This window comes from Leucopleurus acutus, assembly GCF_964270905.1.
Source record: "Leucopleurus acutus genome assembly, chromosome: 3".
NCBI classification, from domain to species: domain Eukaryota; kingdom Metazoa; phylum Chordata; class Mammalia; order Artiodactyla; family Delphinidae; genus Leucopleurus; species Leucopleurus acutus.
Genome location: NC_139145.1, coordinates 10,764,775 through 10,780,031, shown reverse-complemented (window position 1 = coordinate 10,780,031; position 15,257 = coordinate 10,764,775). Strand labels below are relative to the sequence as shown.

At 58.6% G+C, this 15,257-nt stretch overlaps 2 protein-coding genes across 2 annotated transcripts; both read right to left on the bottom strand.

Moving 5' to 3' along the window:
- Window positions 1-2,132: 2,132 nt before the first annotated feature.
- On the bottom strand, window positions 2,133-3,884 carry LPAR2 (lysophosphatidic acid receptor 2; the record flags this gene model as incomplete). Its single annotated transcript, XM_082834945.1, has 2 exons — window positions 2,133-2,446; window positions 3,143-3,884. 2 exons carry the CDS (start codon window positions 3,882-3,884, stop codon window positions 2,133-2,135), a joined length of 1,056 nt encoding a protein of 351 aa, XP_082691071.1.
- Window positions 3,885-5,702: 1,818 nt separating this feature from the next.
- Window positions 5,703-15,042, bottom strand: GMIP (GEM interacting protein). The gene is made up of 21 exons (XM_082834960.1): window positions 14,955-15,042; window positions 13,890-13,974; window positions 13,353-13,428; window positions 13,184-13,241; window positions 12,761-12,886; window positions 12,605-12,669; window positions 12,385-12,492; window positions 11,861-11,941; window positions 11,607-11,777; window positions 11,380-11,517; window positions 10,829-11,016; window positions 10,495-10,601; window positions 10,331-10,420; window positions 9,935-10,012; window positions 9,712-9,866; window positions 9,302-9,490; window positions 9,063-9,200; window positions 8,764-8,960; window positions 8,052-8,439; window positions 6,617-6,683; window positions 5,703-6,480 (listed from the first exon to the last, which is right to left on the bottom strand). Exons 1-21 carry the CDS (start codon window positions 14,971-14,973, stop codon window positions 6,107-6,109), a joined length of 2,898 nt encoding a protein of 965 aa, XP_082691086.1. The 5' UTR covers window positions 14,974-15,042; the 3' UTR covers window positions 5,703-6,106.
- Window positions 15,043-15,257: the final 215 nt, after the last annotated feature.

Here is a 15,257-nt window from a genome sequence, read left to right as displayed (position 1 = left end):
AACCTGACACTTGGCCCCAGTAACAGGAAGGACTAGAACATGTGGGGACCATGGAGAGCTGGTACCCTGTACAAAAGGTCAGCCACTAGTGCAGCACCACACAGGAAATCTGAAAAGTAGTGGGTAACTTTGGCTTCCTTCAGAGAACAGTGGTGGGGGGATGGGTTGAGAGCTTCAGGGACCATCTGAGACAAAAACCTTAAGTCACCTGGTGGAGAGGAGAGACCTACAGAGAGGGAAAAACTGATGGGACAAGATCCCGAAGGAGACCAGAAGAGTGTGGGTTAGAACCTGGAAGATGCTGATGCAAGAGCAGCCAGCTCAGAGCAGGTGAAACAGAGCTACCTTTGGAGACCATCAGGGGTTCCCACCCCATAGGAATGGCTGGCTGCCTTGGCACCCAAAGTGATACTTTTGTCCAAAAGGCCTAGAGCTCCCTGGAGACAAGGACTATGTCCCCATCCACGTGGCTGGGTGCTGGCCTAGGTCATCACTTCTGAGATTCAGGCCCCAGGCTCAAGGAGCCACACTGCCTACCTTGGACCCTGGAGAAGTACCTGGCACCCCAGTTTGTTCTTGCCTCCTCACAGACCTGTTGTAGGGCAGGGAGAATTTTCCCAAAGGGAAACTCAGCCCCAGTTAATGTAGAAGGATCTACACATTTTTGGTTCTTTGGCAATGCATGCTTTAGTAGTTTAAGAATTCAGCCTCTGATGGGAGGCCTGGGTTCAAAATCTGGCTAGGTGTGTAAGCAGAGAGAATCCAGATCCTGGTTTACGCCGTGTCTAGCACAGCGCCTCTGTGTATCTGAGAGGGGACTCATCATGGGTCTGGCACGTCTGAGACCACAGGGTGAAGTGGGGAAAGCCAGGCTGAGCTTGTGACCAACTCCGGACTTTGTGGAAATCCAAAGTCCTTTCCTCAGGGGCTCTCTAGTCCCTCGATGTATCTCTGTGCCCTTTTGAAACTATGTAACCACGGGCCAAATTTCGATCTCTCTGAGCCACTGTCCTCACATGAAAATATATATAATACCTATGCCACAAGATGCAGGTGGTGATTAAATAATGCACCTAAAACGCTTATCAGTGTGCCAGGCACATCAGAGAAGCTTGAGAAATGGCAACTCTAAAATCCTGCATTCTGGTCCATGGACCCCACTACCCCAAGCCCACAGGTGTGCACGTAGGTGATGGAGTGGACAGTGGGATGGACACACCTGACTATTAACAATCTGGACTCAGACAAGGGGGCAGGCAGGTGAGAGAAGCCTCACACAGGCCACAGACTACTCTGGGCTCCAGAGAACGGAGACAGAGAGGCAGGTGGCAAGATGAAGGCAGGGAAAGAGGTGGAGGAGACAGAGGCAAAAGGGAACAAGAAGAGAGATGGAGCAACAGCCATGCAGAGACCAAAGGGGAATGGGAACAGGGCCCAGGAGATGCCACGTTGAAGGATCCCAGCTCAGCCTGAGCTGAGGTGGACAATTCTGGGACATAGGGACAGACAGATAAGCTGACAACAGAAAAGCCTTTGGAGACCTCGGAGCGGAAAGGTTTACTCTTTATAGACCCCCTCCTTGTAGACCCCCTTAATTCTTGTGGGGATAGGCAAGACCACTGGAGGCTGCCAGAGGCCATAAACCTTCCCCAGCTCACGCTCAGCACTCCTCAGTCTGTGGCCTAAACAATCAGCCTCAGGCAGATGGGGCGCCCATGGTCCATCCTTGTTACCCTGTTGCACTGGGCAGTGTGGCCTGAGGGGGCCCTCATCTCTCCCACCTTTATTACCCACGCCACCGTGGACGAGGAAGCAGTCCACAGGGCTTGCCAGGCATGTGCAGTAAAAACAGAAAAGTGTCTGTTAAAAAGCCCTGCAACCTGAGATGACTGAAGGGCCAGATTCCTGCACCCCGTTCAACTCTCTCCCAGGTGCTTAGATGACCCCAACCTACAGGCCCTGAGATGGGCACAGTTGTCTGCCTGGGTAGGGCTGGCAGTGGTTTCATGCCAAGCCAGACTGAGGGTCTGCCTTTAAGTCTGGCCCGCAGATTGGGTAGAGCCGGGCGCACCCACAAGTGGCCAGGGGCAGAGCTCTGGCATTTGCTGTACCCTGCTGAAGTCCAAGGTTAGCTAAAGGGTGGAGTCCATCAGGGAATGGCCATTCTCAGGAAGCATGATGCGAGTGCTAGGGCCTGTCTGGGTGGAGGGTGTGTAGCGAACAGACTTGTGGGTGGACCGGCGAAGGCACAGACAGCAGAGGAGGTGGCGGAAGGTGCGGCGCATCTCAGCATCTCGGCATGAGTACACCACGGCGTTGACCAGCGAGTTGGCCTCGGCTAAGAGTAGGAAATATTTCTCCACAGCCAGGACGTTGCAGGACTTGCAGCCCAGACCATCCAGAAGCAACACCACCTGGCCCGGTGTCCAGCAGACCACAAATGCCCCTGCGGGATGGAGCCTGATGTGAGCAGGGCCAGCTGTTGCAATGGCTCAGAACTGGAGGAGTCTCCAGAGCTTGGGCGACAGCTGTGCAGTTTGTAGGGAAGAGCTGCCTGTCTTGCTGCCTTTGCGGCATGATGGGGCAGAAGTGCTAAGAGGGGAAACCTTTCTCTGATTGTCTGCCAGAGGAAATCCCTTCCTAACTGGTATACGGTGGACAGGACCCTGGACATTTCTACATAGAGATTTGTTCTTTGGGGGAAAGGTCACTGTGGGACCGACCGATTACTCGGTGGCGGAAAAGGAATGATTAGGAAGAGTTGCTCTTTGTTTCTTGGGGGTGGTGTGTGCACCTCCCCTGCTCAGACCATTCTACATTCAACCGCCAGACCTCATTACTCCTGGCTAAGAACTCTTAAGGGCTTCCCATGGAACTCAGAACAAAATATGACTCCTGTCTGTGCCTTTTGAGGCTGTGCTGACCTTCTCTTCCTGCGGACCAGTCACGTGGGCCTTCTCCCTTCTTTGGAGACACTGGGCTGGTCCTGTTTGGGGCTGTCACCTTCTGTTCCCTCTGCCTGGAACTCTTGCCTTGCCTCTGCTCAGGTAGCACCTCCTTGGAGAACATTCCCCACCCAGATCATCCCCTCCCATCATGCTCTATCAGTCTCGCAGGAATTGGGAAGTAGGGTGCCACTCACCCAGGATGATGACAACAGTCTTGACCAGGCTGAGCGTGGTTTCACGGTAGTGGGGGTGGCAGCTGACATGCTCTGCCATGCGCTGCACCCGCCGCCTCACATAGAAGAAAATGCGAGTGTAGACAGCCACCATGAGCAGGAAGACGAGCAGGCTGGACAGGGCCCAGACGGCCAGGTAGGAGCGGCTGAGCAGGGGGGCCATGCGCGAGCAGCGGTCCAGGGCGCAGAGGCAGTGCCAGGAGTGGGCGGGCAGCAGCCCCAGGCCCAGCGCGGCCACCCACACACCCACGATGAGCATGATGACCCGGCCTCGGGGCAGGCGGCTGTGCAGCTGCACAGCCATCACACTGCGGTGCCGCTCCACGGCGATGGCCAGGAGTGTGGCCACGGACGCCGTCAGGCTCGTGTCCAACAGGCCCTGCCGCAAGAACCAGCCCCGAAGTGAGAGCCGGGCTGTGCGCGGGCCTGTGTGGAACATGAGGAAGAGGTAGGCTACACCGGCAAAGAGGTCAGCTGCGGCCAGGTTGCCAAGCAGGTAGTAAATGGGCTGGTGGAAGCGACGGTTGGAGGCGATGGCCGCGATGACCAGCAGGTTGGTCAGCAGCACCAGCACACTGACAGTCAGCCCCAGTGCCACCACAACCACATCTTTGGGCCGCCAGTGGGAGCTGAGCTCCTTGCCGCTGTTGTTGTAGAAGAAGCCGATGGTCTCATTGTAGTAGCATTGGCCCATGGTGACCATCTGGGGGCACAGAGGGAAAGGTCAGTACAGAAGGTCCTTGTTGGAAGGACAGAGAAGGGAGCAGCAGCCAGAGGGAGGATTAGGACAGGAAGGGCAAGGGTCTCAAACTCAGATGCATGAGGGCAAAGTGGTAGTGGTAGGGGCCAGGGTGGCCTGGAAAAGCAAGTCTGTGAGTTCGGGGGTGGGGTGGGGCAATTGTTGCTTAATTACTAATAAGACTCTTAGAAGGGTATCTCCCAAATCAAACGACTGGGTGGTTTTGTTTTTAACCTAAAGAATCAAAACAAAACTCATTTGCCCACGCGGCGCCAACCTGTGACCAATCTGTGTGTGTGTGTGTGTGTGTGTGTGTGGCGGGGGGGTCGGTTAGGGCAAGACAAAGGGGTGTGGGCTGTGAAAGCAGGCAAGGGAGGGTGTTTGGTGTTGGGGTCAGTGCAGGGAGCGGAGCCCAGGGGCCGTGTGTGCGCAGGGTGGGGCCACTGCTAGGACCTTGCAGGAGGTGGGTGCTGGGATATGGAAGTGACTCGGGCAATCAGATTGCGGGCAGTGAGGCAGCCCCACAAGTTGGGCGGCGGGCTCTGGGCGCGAGCGCTCCCGAAGCAGGCGGGGGATCGGGCCGTTCCGAGTGGGACAAAAGGGGCGGTCAGGAAGGCGGCAGCAGGCCGGGCCTCTGGGGGCCCCCAGGCTAGGGGAGGAAGAGGAGGAGGTAGGAGAGGAGGGGGCGGCGCCCGGGCCCCGCAGCACGTGCCGCACCCTCCCCAGGCCCCGCGCCCACCCTCCCCCGTCCTCGCGGGTCTCACCTGAGCCGCCCGTCACGCCGCAGACAGGGTGGCCTCGCGCCCGAGACCCATGACCGGGCGACGAGGGCTGGAGCAGAAGGGCGTCTGGGTGCGCCTGGCGGGAGCGGCCAAGAGAGTACTGGAGGCGGGGTCCCGCCGCCCCGCCCCCGCCGCAGCGCCCCGCCCCGCCCGGTCCCCACCACCTGGAGGAGCCTCTCTTCCGCTGCCGCGGCGGGGACAGGGTCGCCCGGAACCGCAGCTCCCCTCTTTCCTCTCCGCCTCGCGTCTCCTCGGTCGCCCCTCTCCACTTCCGGCGCGGGACCCCCACCCCGAGTCCCCGCACACCTCACGCGCCCGCAGTTTTGGGCCTTCGCGGGGCTGAGTCACTCACTGCCCGAGATTTCCCGCCTTGACCTGGCGCCGCCCGGGCCCACCTCCGGGTGGTCTCAGGGTCTGCGCCCCTGCCCCGGCCCCACCCCGCCCGCTCCCTCGTGTCCAATCCGTCGCCGAGTTCTAAGCCACGCCCTGATCCGACCCGGCTCCCACCGCCACGACCCCAGCCCCTCCTTGGCTTCGCCGGCTTAGAGCTACCGCGCGACGCAGCCTTCCTTGACCCGCAGACCTCTCTGGCCTCAGCTGACTCTCTGGCCGCACTCAGGTTTCTCGAAATCCAGCCCCCGGCAGCGCTGTTCCCTGCCCGGCCCACGCCTGTGGCGGCCCTGGACTCCCACGACCCAGAGCACACAGCCCCATTGTCTCGGTTATCTGCACTTAGTTATGTTTGTTTGATTGTGCAGGACCGGATCGCACGCTGAGCTCCGGGAGCGCCAGCCCGGTGTGACTCAGCCAGGTGCCCAGGCCCAGCCTCTACTGCATGTAGGTGCTCGGGGTGTTCTGAGATGAAAGAAAGGGGGCTTTGGTTTCCCTGGTCGGTAAAATGGGGCAAAAAGATGCTGCCTCACCGACCTCTCCCCTGTCACCCTTCCCTGGCAAAGAAAGACACTCAAGGTTATAAAGGACACAGTTTATTCAGAGGCCACCAGACCCCAGGCAGGATGTTGAGTCTGGGTTGCCCACATCCTCTAATATGTGGTCACTTGGGATCAGCTAAGGAGGCAGACAGAGATGGGGGAGTGGCAACAACCAAAGTAGCAAAAAGCACCCCTATCCTAGGGGTCAGAGACTAGGGTGGACCTCAAGGACACCATGATCTGTATTGACCCTGAGTGACCTCTGAACCTGAGTGGCCCTGTCACTTGACATTGACCTGTGTCTAGTGGGGGGGGGGGGGATACTGATACATTGCTGCTGAAGGGTTTTAGTTCTCCCCTAGGCCATGTAGTCTTTCCCCATAGGAACTCTCCAGACACCCCAACATTGAACTCCTGGGATGTTGGGCCCATCTTCTCAGTCCTGGGCTTCTTGGTCAGAGTGCTGGGATAGTCAGAAATGGTCCTCAGCTTCCTCAGGCTGGGTGCCTGGGCAGCAGGTGGCCTTGGGCACAGACTCGTTGTGCAGCTTGGAGAGTAGCCGGGCCGTCTCCTGCGTGATCTCAAAATGCTTGGGCAGTGGGGTGCGGCGCAGAGGGCTGCCCTCACGGGAGGTGGCGGCAGGGCCGGGTCTTGGCCTCCGCAAGCTCCCTTGGGGCACTGATGTGACAGGGGTCTCCTCGCACAATTTGGAAGCCACCACGGCCAAGCAGGACAGCTGGTGGGTGACAGGCCGTACACCCCCCCGGGGATACTTCACTGGCTGGCGGCTGAAGTGGCCACGGGACTGTGTCCCCAGGGGTGAGTCCTCAGGGCCTTGGCTGGACACTGTGGGATAGAGTGGTCAATGCTGAGCACCCCTAAGTCCTCTGGATACACCCCTCCCCCATTGTCATCATTCAGCCAACCTACCCCAAGGCAGGGGCAACCCCAGAACCCCTGGGCTACCCCACAACACACTCACCTTCCTCTCCCTCATTTTTGGTGTCTTTGGTGACTTCCTCTTCCTGGTCCCTCTGCAGAGTTGGAATCTGCAAGAAGAAACCCAGGAATGAGACCTCCAGCAGTAAAATGCCAGTTCTTTGAGACTCGCAGACATGCAAAAGTTCCCTTGCAGTTCTGGTGTCTGGGGAGAGATGATGCCCTTGAGAGCGTACTGCTTGTCCTCCTGTGAAGAGCAGTGTCATTAATCTCAACTGTGGGCTCTGTGAGGGCAGGAATGCCTTTGTTCAACAGAGGACCAGCCCGGAAAGTGACAGCCTTCTCTGCATTAGGAATGGGTGAACTACCGGTCTTCATCCTGCTCTACCTTCTGCAATTTCAGGCCTGCTTTTTAGCTTATCTGAATATCTTTTAGTTCATCCTTTCGCTAAATGCTAATAGCAGTTGGAATTCTTTCTCTGTGTCCGGAGCACTTTCTAAGGTATTCCAGTTCTCAGAGTCCCACACCTCACCAGCAGCAGCTTTCCCAGCTCTGGGGTGCTGCAGGGGAGATCCTAGCTCTCGGGAATGGTAAGTGTATCAGGATCTGAGGGTCAGAAAGCCTCCCCTAAGAGTCTCATCTGTAAATGGTTTTCATTAACAGTATTTACCTCTTAAGGCAATTACTATGCAAGCACCCCTGCATTGTAGGCGTGCAGTCTATGGAGGCTTGCACAGCCCTCTTTAGCCTCACTTCCTTCCACCTTCCCCTCACTCATTCATTACAGCATGGGGCTCTGCCCTGAATACACCAGGCATGGTCCCACCTCAGGGCCTTTGTACTGGCTGTTCCCTTTGCCTGGAACACCCTTCCCCTGATCTCCACCTGGCTTACTCCCCCCTCACATCCTTCCAGTCTTCGCTCAAACCCATCTTCTCCATGAGACCCACTCACAACATCCTATTTACTGCTACAAACTGCCCACCACCTCTCACCTTGGTGCCCTTGATGTCCCCTACTTTACCCTACCCTTTCTTTTTTCTATAGTATTCATCACCTTGTAACATCCTGTATAACTGACTTTGTATCATATTTCTTGTTTATTGTTGGTTTCTTTCCCACTAGAAGGTAGGCAACCAAGAGGATGGAGTCTTTGAATATTTTGCTAACTGATGCCTAGAACAATGCCTAGAGCAATGCTTGGCACATAGTAGGTGTTCAATAAATATTCTGTTGAAGGAATGAATGGTACTCATGTTAGTATCTCTGCAAGGCTCTACCCTGTTGTTACTCCATTATTTCCCACCACTCCATTCCTTACCTTTCCTTTCAGAATGAGTGCAGGGTAAATAAGGAAAGGAGAAAGGGAATGAAATAGACAAATTTCAAGGGAAAGGAAGGAAGGAAGACAGGAGAGAGAGAGGATTAAATGGAGAGAAGGCTCTCCCCATGTCTGTGGGCCCAGCAGTTTCCTTACCTCTGTGGGCGTGGTCTCGGGATGCTTCTCCAGGGCACTAAGGGGCATGGTGTCTGGATTGAGGTCCGAGGCTAGGGATATGGGCAGGGCATCCAGGGCAGGTTGTGAGTATGGTGGCTGGGGGCTGGTTGGGAGGGTCGTAGTGGGTGGGCTGGGGTCTCGGGGCAGGGGCTCAGTGGCCAGGAAGAGGTCATCAACCCCGAAGATCTGCTCATAGTGTACAATGAGGAACTCGATGAGCTGGGCCTGGTGCACGGAGTCTAGCAGGCAGGTGACGGGGCCGGCGCTGGCTACCCCTGGACCGTCCGGCAGCCGCAACAGTGTCGGCCCAAACACAATGCCCAGGTTGTTGGCAGACATCTTGTTCTCCTCATACTGTGCAGCCACCCTGGGGACAGTGTGAGGAGAAGGGTCAGGGCACAGAGGGTATGGTTATTGGTCATCGGGTAGGATCTGCAAGCCAGGCTAGTGGCAGCTTGCCCAAGTCATGGGTAAGTGGTCCCAGTCATTGTGTACGACCAGCAGCCACATGCCTGGCAATGGGGGTCAGGGGTCAGCATACAAAGTCAGGAGTCATGTATTAAGTTTCAGAGCTCAGAAAACACATTCAAAGGTCAGAGGTCAGGGGTCAGTGGTCACATGTCCAAGGAAGGAGTCCTGGATCCTTGCCTCAGGTCAGAAGTCATGTGTCAAGGTCAAGGACAGTGCACACCTGAATAGATGGGCCACCAGGTGCCGCAGGGTGTTGTAGTTAGAGTCAGGCAGCTGCACCAAGAGGTTCTTCAGCGAGCGGATAACCTCAGGGCTGGGGCTGGGGGTCCCAGGGTCGTGCCCAGGGTCTGCATGCAGGGTCTTAGCCAGAGAGATGAAGGCGTCGTAGAGGTGGAAGGGGACCACGGGGTCAGTGAGCTGGGGGTGGAATGGCAGGGGGGACATGGGTGTTGGTGGGCTACAGAGGGTCCTCAGTCTGAGCCCACCCGGCCTCTGACTCCTGAGCTGCTGAGCACCCACCTCCTGGAGGAATCGCTTGAGAACACTCGAGACATCGTGAGGCGAGTTCCCTGACAGGTCAACCAATGCTCGGCCGTTCTCAAAAGCCTGGCACAGCCGTTCCACGCGGACCCGGGACCCGCTGACCCTATAAATGCCCTGAAGGGCGGGGGTGGGAAGTTGGACAGCTGGCTTGCAATCTGGCCATTGAGAGGGCTGGGTCACTCACTCTTGGGGGTGGTCAAGGGTCAAGGTGGCACCTGCACACTCAGGGCGCGCTGTTCTATCTCGGTGGTGCACCTGGTGATCACAAGGGGCACCTCCTCCGGGAAGTCCCTTGGCAGTTGCAGGAAGTTGACCCCAAAGAGGGGGGTCCGGGCTGGGAGCCGCTTATGTCCGCAAAGGATCAGTAGAGTCTCCAGGCAGCGCTTGTGGCAGGTCAGAAAGCACTGAGGGAAAGGTCACAGGGTCAGGGAGGTCATCGGGGGTCAGTGGGGGAAGAGAAGGTCACAGGGATCCTCAGGGAGCAGGGGGCTCATAGGAGATCATCAGATCAGGGCAGGTCCCAGGGGTGGGAAGGTCTTAGGGATCTCAGGTCAGAGAGATGCCTGGGGTCAGAGAGGTCACTGGGGTTCAGCAGAGGTCATTAGGTCATCGGCCCAGGCCACACCTCCTCGCACTCGGTTCCGCTGACCATGAAAGCCTCGCACTCTCGGCACTTGGCTGGGCCCCGCAGCCGCCGCAGCCGGTGGGTCTGGGCCGCGTTGGACAGTGTCCACTTCTTGAACGGGGTGCCTGGCCCGTTCTCCAGCCCATCTCCCAGGTCTGCAGGGAGACAGGGTCAGGAGTGCCTAGTCCACCCCCACCCCACCCCTACCTGCTTCCAGCCTCACCAGGGTCTCGCTCCTCCAAGTCATCTGAAGATTCAGTGCCTGTGGACGAGACCTTCACCAGCCGCCTCGTGCCAGAGCCTGGAGTCAGAGGGTTACAGAGGTTGGGGGTCACAGAGGTCATGGGGAGGCTCCAAGGCTAAGGAAACATTCCTGGTTTTTGGCCTTCCAAAACCACCCACAGATGCCCTTGGGGAAAGGGTCAGAGGTCAGGAGGGGGTGGGTCAGACAGGTCAGGAGTTAGGGGTTGAAGAACCTGGGGGGTGGTTCAGAAGTTGGATCAAGAGAATGGGTCAGAGGTTGAGAAAATAGGTCAGGGTTGCAGGGTAGGTCAGAGGTCAAAGAATGGGTTTGAGATTGAGGGTCAGAGCCTGGCCAGGGGCTGGAGGATGGTCCCACCTGGGCTGGAAGTGGGAGAGTCCTGGGACCGAGACTCGCTGCCACCACCCATGCTGTCCACATCACTGGCCAGAGTGGGGCCCAGAGTTCCTAGGAGGGGAGAGGTCAGTTAGGTGTGGCCTCCTGCCCCAGCACCACTCCTGCCTGCCCTTCATGGCACTCACCCTGCCAGCCTGTGCCAGTGTCCTCCCAAGGGCCTGGCTCAGCTGCACTCTCATCCAGTGGTGGAGGTGGGGCTCCAGAGAGCTTCTTTCTTGTGTCCAGAGGGGAACTGAAAGGAGAGGTTTGAGGGCTCTGATAACCAGGAAACTTGCCTGGGATGACATCACCCTGGCATCCCGTTTAGGCCCCAACTCCAAGTACTTGGGTCTGCAAGCCCTTATGGCCATGAGCATCGTGGCCCCCAGTGCAGTAGCCCCAAATTCCCAACTCTCCCATGACTGGGACAACCCCACCCACCTGCTTGGCTCCTACCTGACCCCGCTCCTGGGGACCCACCCGTGCGTGAACTCCTGGAAAGAGAAGGCTGGTGGCAGGGGCGGTGGGGCGTCGGGCCGCAGCGCCCTCACGAACTCCTGGTATCGCTGGCCCGGCTCAAAGGGCGCGCAGCACTCGGCGAGGGCGGCGAAGGCGCGAGGGCCGCGTTCTGCCTGAGCCCCTCGCAGCCCGAACAATCCCAGGGTCACCTGTGGGGCGGAGGCCTCAGGTGAGAGAGGGTCTGGGTCTGGGAGCCAGGGGCATGGCCTGACCCTGAGAGATACCACCTCGGTCCAGGCTTGGGGGTGGGGCCGGGCAGTGGGAGGTGGCTTAGGGACAGGAGCCCGCCCGCAGCTGGGGTTGGGGGTGTGGTCAGAACCAGGGTGGGTCATCTTGGGGGTAGGACCCCCTGGGAGGGGGCCGAGGGGGAAGTGCAGTCAGGGTCTGGGGGGCGGGAACTGGCTGTCCAGCAAGAGGGAGTGGGTCCTGGTGCTCTGGAGATGGTTTAGGGGCTGGAGGCGCCTAGCCAGGGCGAATGAGTGTGGTGGACAGCCGTCAGGTTAGGGTCTCACCCGCCTCAGCACTTCGTCCCCCTGCAGCACCAGTTTGCGCACGTGTGATACGATCCGCTGCTTGGCGGCCTCCAGGTCCTGCTGCCGCGCATTGGCCTCGCGGACGCAGGCCTGGTACAGCGCCTCGGCCTCCAGCGCCTGGAGAGACCAAGGCAGGGAGCGTGTGTGGGACAGATCGTGGGACCGGGGGTGCCGAAGCACAGGGGGGCACGGGGCCGAGTCCCCACCTTGGTCTGGGCCTCCTCTCGAGAGCGCCGCCGCCGCTCCTGCTGCTTGTTGGGTCCCGGCTGGGCCTGGGGGGCCGGGTCTTCGGGGGACGCCTGGGAGCGCACCCGCAGGTCCTCGCTGCGCTGCACATACTGGAGCTGGGCCCGCCGCAGTGCCTGTACCGCCTCATTCTGTGGGCGGAGGAGGGACGCGGTCACTGCTTCTTCATCTCCTTCCCCAGTCCGCTTCCCCAGCCCCCCACCCTAGACCTTACCATCCGCTTCTGCTCTTTCATCCACTGCTCTTTAAACTCCTTCCGCCACTTCTCAATCTCAGTCCGTTTGGCAGCCAGGGGCTGGGAAGGATGGGGAATGGGGATGCTGCCTCAGGGCTACTCGATCATTGCATTCACTGGGGCCACATGTCTTTCATCCTTTGGACCTTTTCTGGGTCTGCACTCTCTCTCCTGGGTCTTCTCACCCAGAAGACCTCTGCCCTCCCCTAGCCCAGTGTCTCCAGAAAGTCTCAGTGGTCACCTCCATCCTTTCTGCCTAGACCCAAAGATGCCAAGGCTCTCTTCCTGGGCACACTTGGCACCTTGCCCCGTGGCCCGCAGAAGAACAAAAGCACGGTTTCGCAATAGCACAGGAAGCCTGGTTCTAATCTCTGCTGGGTAACCTTGGGCAAGTTCCTCAGCATCCCCGGGTCTCAGCTTCCTCATCAGCAAATGGTGCTGATGGTAACAGTGCCTTCCTCCAGGTGGTTGTGGAGGGAATAATGCATGAAGGGCCCCCTCACCTGGTAGTAGTCTCTTTTCTGTTGGGCCACTGTCTCCATGGCCAGGGCTCCCAGGCTGAGGTCGTGCTCCAGAAACAGGGTGTAGATGTACTGCAGTGGCATGTGGCTCTGAGGGTGGGGAGAGGCCGTCTGGTGTTGGAGGATGCTGAGGATCTAGGGGTATCTGGCTGGGGTTCTGGAGAGACTGGGCTCTGGGGGGGGTGTGTGTGCTCATGGCTACCTGCTGGTGGATGGACACCTTTCCCGCCTCAGCAATCTTCATGATGTTTTTGGCAAACTCCAGCTCTGGGGGCAGACAGCAGGGGTGTGAGTCAGGCAGGGTGTGAGCACTGCAGGGTCTGGGCAGGGCCTGGGACCCGGTAGAAGGGGCCCTCACCATGGCTGGCTCTCTTCTCAGTCCAGGCCAGCAGCTCCTTGGCATAGCGGCTCCAGGTCTTAGCATACTCCAGGGCTGCATCCACACCCCCCTTGGTCCGAATGAGCCGCAAGTCCAGTTCCTCCCCTGGGGCAGACGGTTGGACCTCTGACCTCTGAACCCTCCCCTGGAGGCCTTCCCTGAGCCCTCAAACCAGACCAGTAGACCCTGTTCTACACCCTATGGCTTCCCCAAACACCCCCTTGTTCTCATTTGTCCAGGTTGTTTTACACTGATTCTCCACTCAGACTGGGGGCTCCCTGAGTACAGGGGTTCAGGTCTGTTGTGTGCACTGCCGTGTCCCTGGTGCATGGAATAGGCAGTTGATGATGGAAGGACTCCTTTCTGCCCCCCCCACCTCGCTTGGCCTCAAAGCCCCCCTACCCGTAAGGGGTGCAGGATCCTCTGGGGAGGGACCACTCCAACGGTTGGTTTCACTCGTCTGAGGGGGAGGGAGACAGCATTCAGGAACAAGCAGGGCAGGGGCTCCACCTTCCTCAGACCCCCTCCTCCGAGGTCCCCTCCTCCCTGTCCCCTTGGTCCCATCCCTCACCAAAGTGGCTGTGGGGGTCTTGTCAGGTTCTGGGTCTCCTGAAAGCACAGGGTCTCCAGCCAGCATCTCAAGGGTCCTGGGAGGTAAGGGTGTCAGGATGCCACCCTCCACCCAGTCTGTCCCACCTAGGGGTGCTGGGGGCCCCAAGGCAGTTTGGGGATGGTCCTAGATATCACCTCTGTGATGTCTATTGTATCTAGGAGTCCTGAGGGATGAGGCTTTAGAGGGGAAAGTATGTGAGCTTTTTTTTATGGGACTTGAGATAGAATTTGAAGGATCCCAGGTAACTTTGGGGTTCAGAGTGGGATTATAAAGCTCTCAAGTGTTTTAAGGGGTCACAAGGGTCACAAGAAGGATACGTGGGGGCCCTAGGGTCACTTTGGGGATTTCAGGTGGATTTGGGGGGTTGAATTTTGGGATATTCAGGTGTTTTGAGGATCCAGAAGTTGCAGGTTCCTAATGGGGTTTCAGGCACCTAAATGGTTAGGGATTTGGGGGATCCTGGTGGAATTTGGGGTTACTCAGGCACAGACTCACACGTTCCCAAGTGAGATCTCGAGGTTGTCCAGGCTCCGGAAGATATCACTGTATCTCTTCCTGCTCTCAGGAGCTGAGGGTAGCCCTTGGGGAGGGGAGTACCACACATGGGCCAATGGAAGCCTCCCTCCACCCACTGCACTTTGGCAGGTTGTTTGGAGGGTCGGGGTGGGGCGGGGGCGGGGGGGGGGGGAGAGAGAGGGAGAGAGGGAAAGGGAAGAGAGAGAGAGTTCTGTTCCCATGGGGAGTATAGGATGGCGTGGGTGTCTGAGCTGGGATGGAGGGAGTGTGGGCTTGGGTGGGACCCGACTTGGGACAGGCAGATGGACTCAGGCACAACCCAACACAGAGACAGCTGCTTAGAGGAGCAGAGACACCCACACATGCATTGGCCCAGAAGCAAAGCGACAAAACAGACATCCTAGATACAGCCACACTGTCTCCCGGGACAGAGCCAGCTTGACAATGGAACCACATGGACCTCAGCCCAGACAGATGGAAATACACGTGGGACAGAACGGCACATGGCCTGCCACAGAAACACACACAACCAGCCTGAAACCACAAGAGGCATAAAGACCAAATGACAATCAATATGCAAAGCAGAGACACAAAGACAGGCGGAAACGAAGTCGGACCTTGCCACATTTCTGTCGCAGGCACCACTTCTAGGGAGCCCAGATCAGCATGTCCCCCTCCCCGGGCAATGGAGTAGCCGGGTGGGGATCCTGCCGCGTTGCCCTCTCCATCAGCGGTCGTGACACCCTGCCCCCATCACAAATATCAGAAGCAGAAGCGGCCACTTCCCCTTCCTGGGCCCCCTCCCCCAGGCATCCGGGGTGAAGACTCCAAAGGGGGAGGGGGGATCAGGGACTGGTGTCCTGGGTCCTCCTCAGCTTGGGGGTTCCCACAGTGGAGCATGCCCGTGTCCTCCCCGTTCCTCCTTCAGGAACTCCTCTCCCGGCTCTCTGGACGGAGAGGGATAGGCGGGGCCCCTCATTGATTTAGGAAGTAGGATACTGTCGGGGGAGGCCCCTCTCTGATCCCGTATCCCGGGCTGCCTACCCGGCTCTGTTGAGTCCATGGTCCGGCCCTAGGATCGCTCGGCTGGGACGGGGATTGGGATGGAATCGCGCGCCGGCGCCAGCGGGGCCCAGCCCCGATTTCCTGCTGCGGCCGCCGCTGCCCGGGTTCCTCGTCGCCCCGCCTCGCGGAGGCCCCGCCCCCAACCACGCCTCTGCTGGTCGGCCGCACCCTCTCGGCAGGGGAGCGCGGACCACGCCCCCTGCCTGAGCGGCTGGATATGCGGCTGAGCCAGGACCTCCTGAGTGACCTGCCGAAATGACTCCATCCCAGCCAGGGTTCCCC

Coding starts and splice junctions, on each gene's coding strand:
- GMIP (XM_082834960.1), bottom strand. Junction 8,440..8,763: donor CTGGTGGCCCATCTATTCAG/GTGTGCACTGTC, acceptor CACTGTCCCCAG/GGTGGCTGCACAGTATGAGG. Junction 6,684..8,051: donor CCGAGACCACGCCCACAGAG/GTAAGGAAACTG, acceptor TTCTTCTTGCAG/ATTCCAACTCTGCAGAGGGA.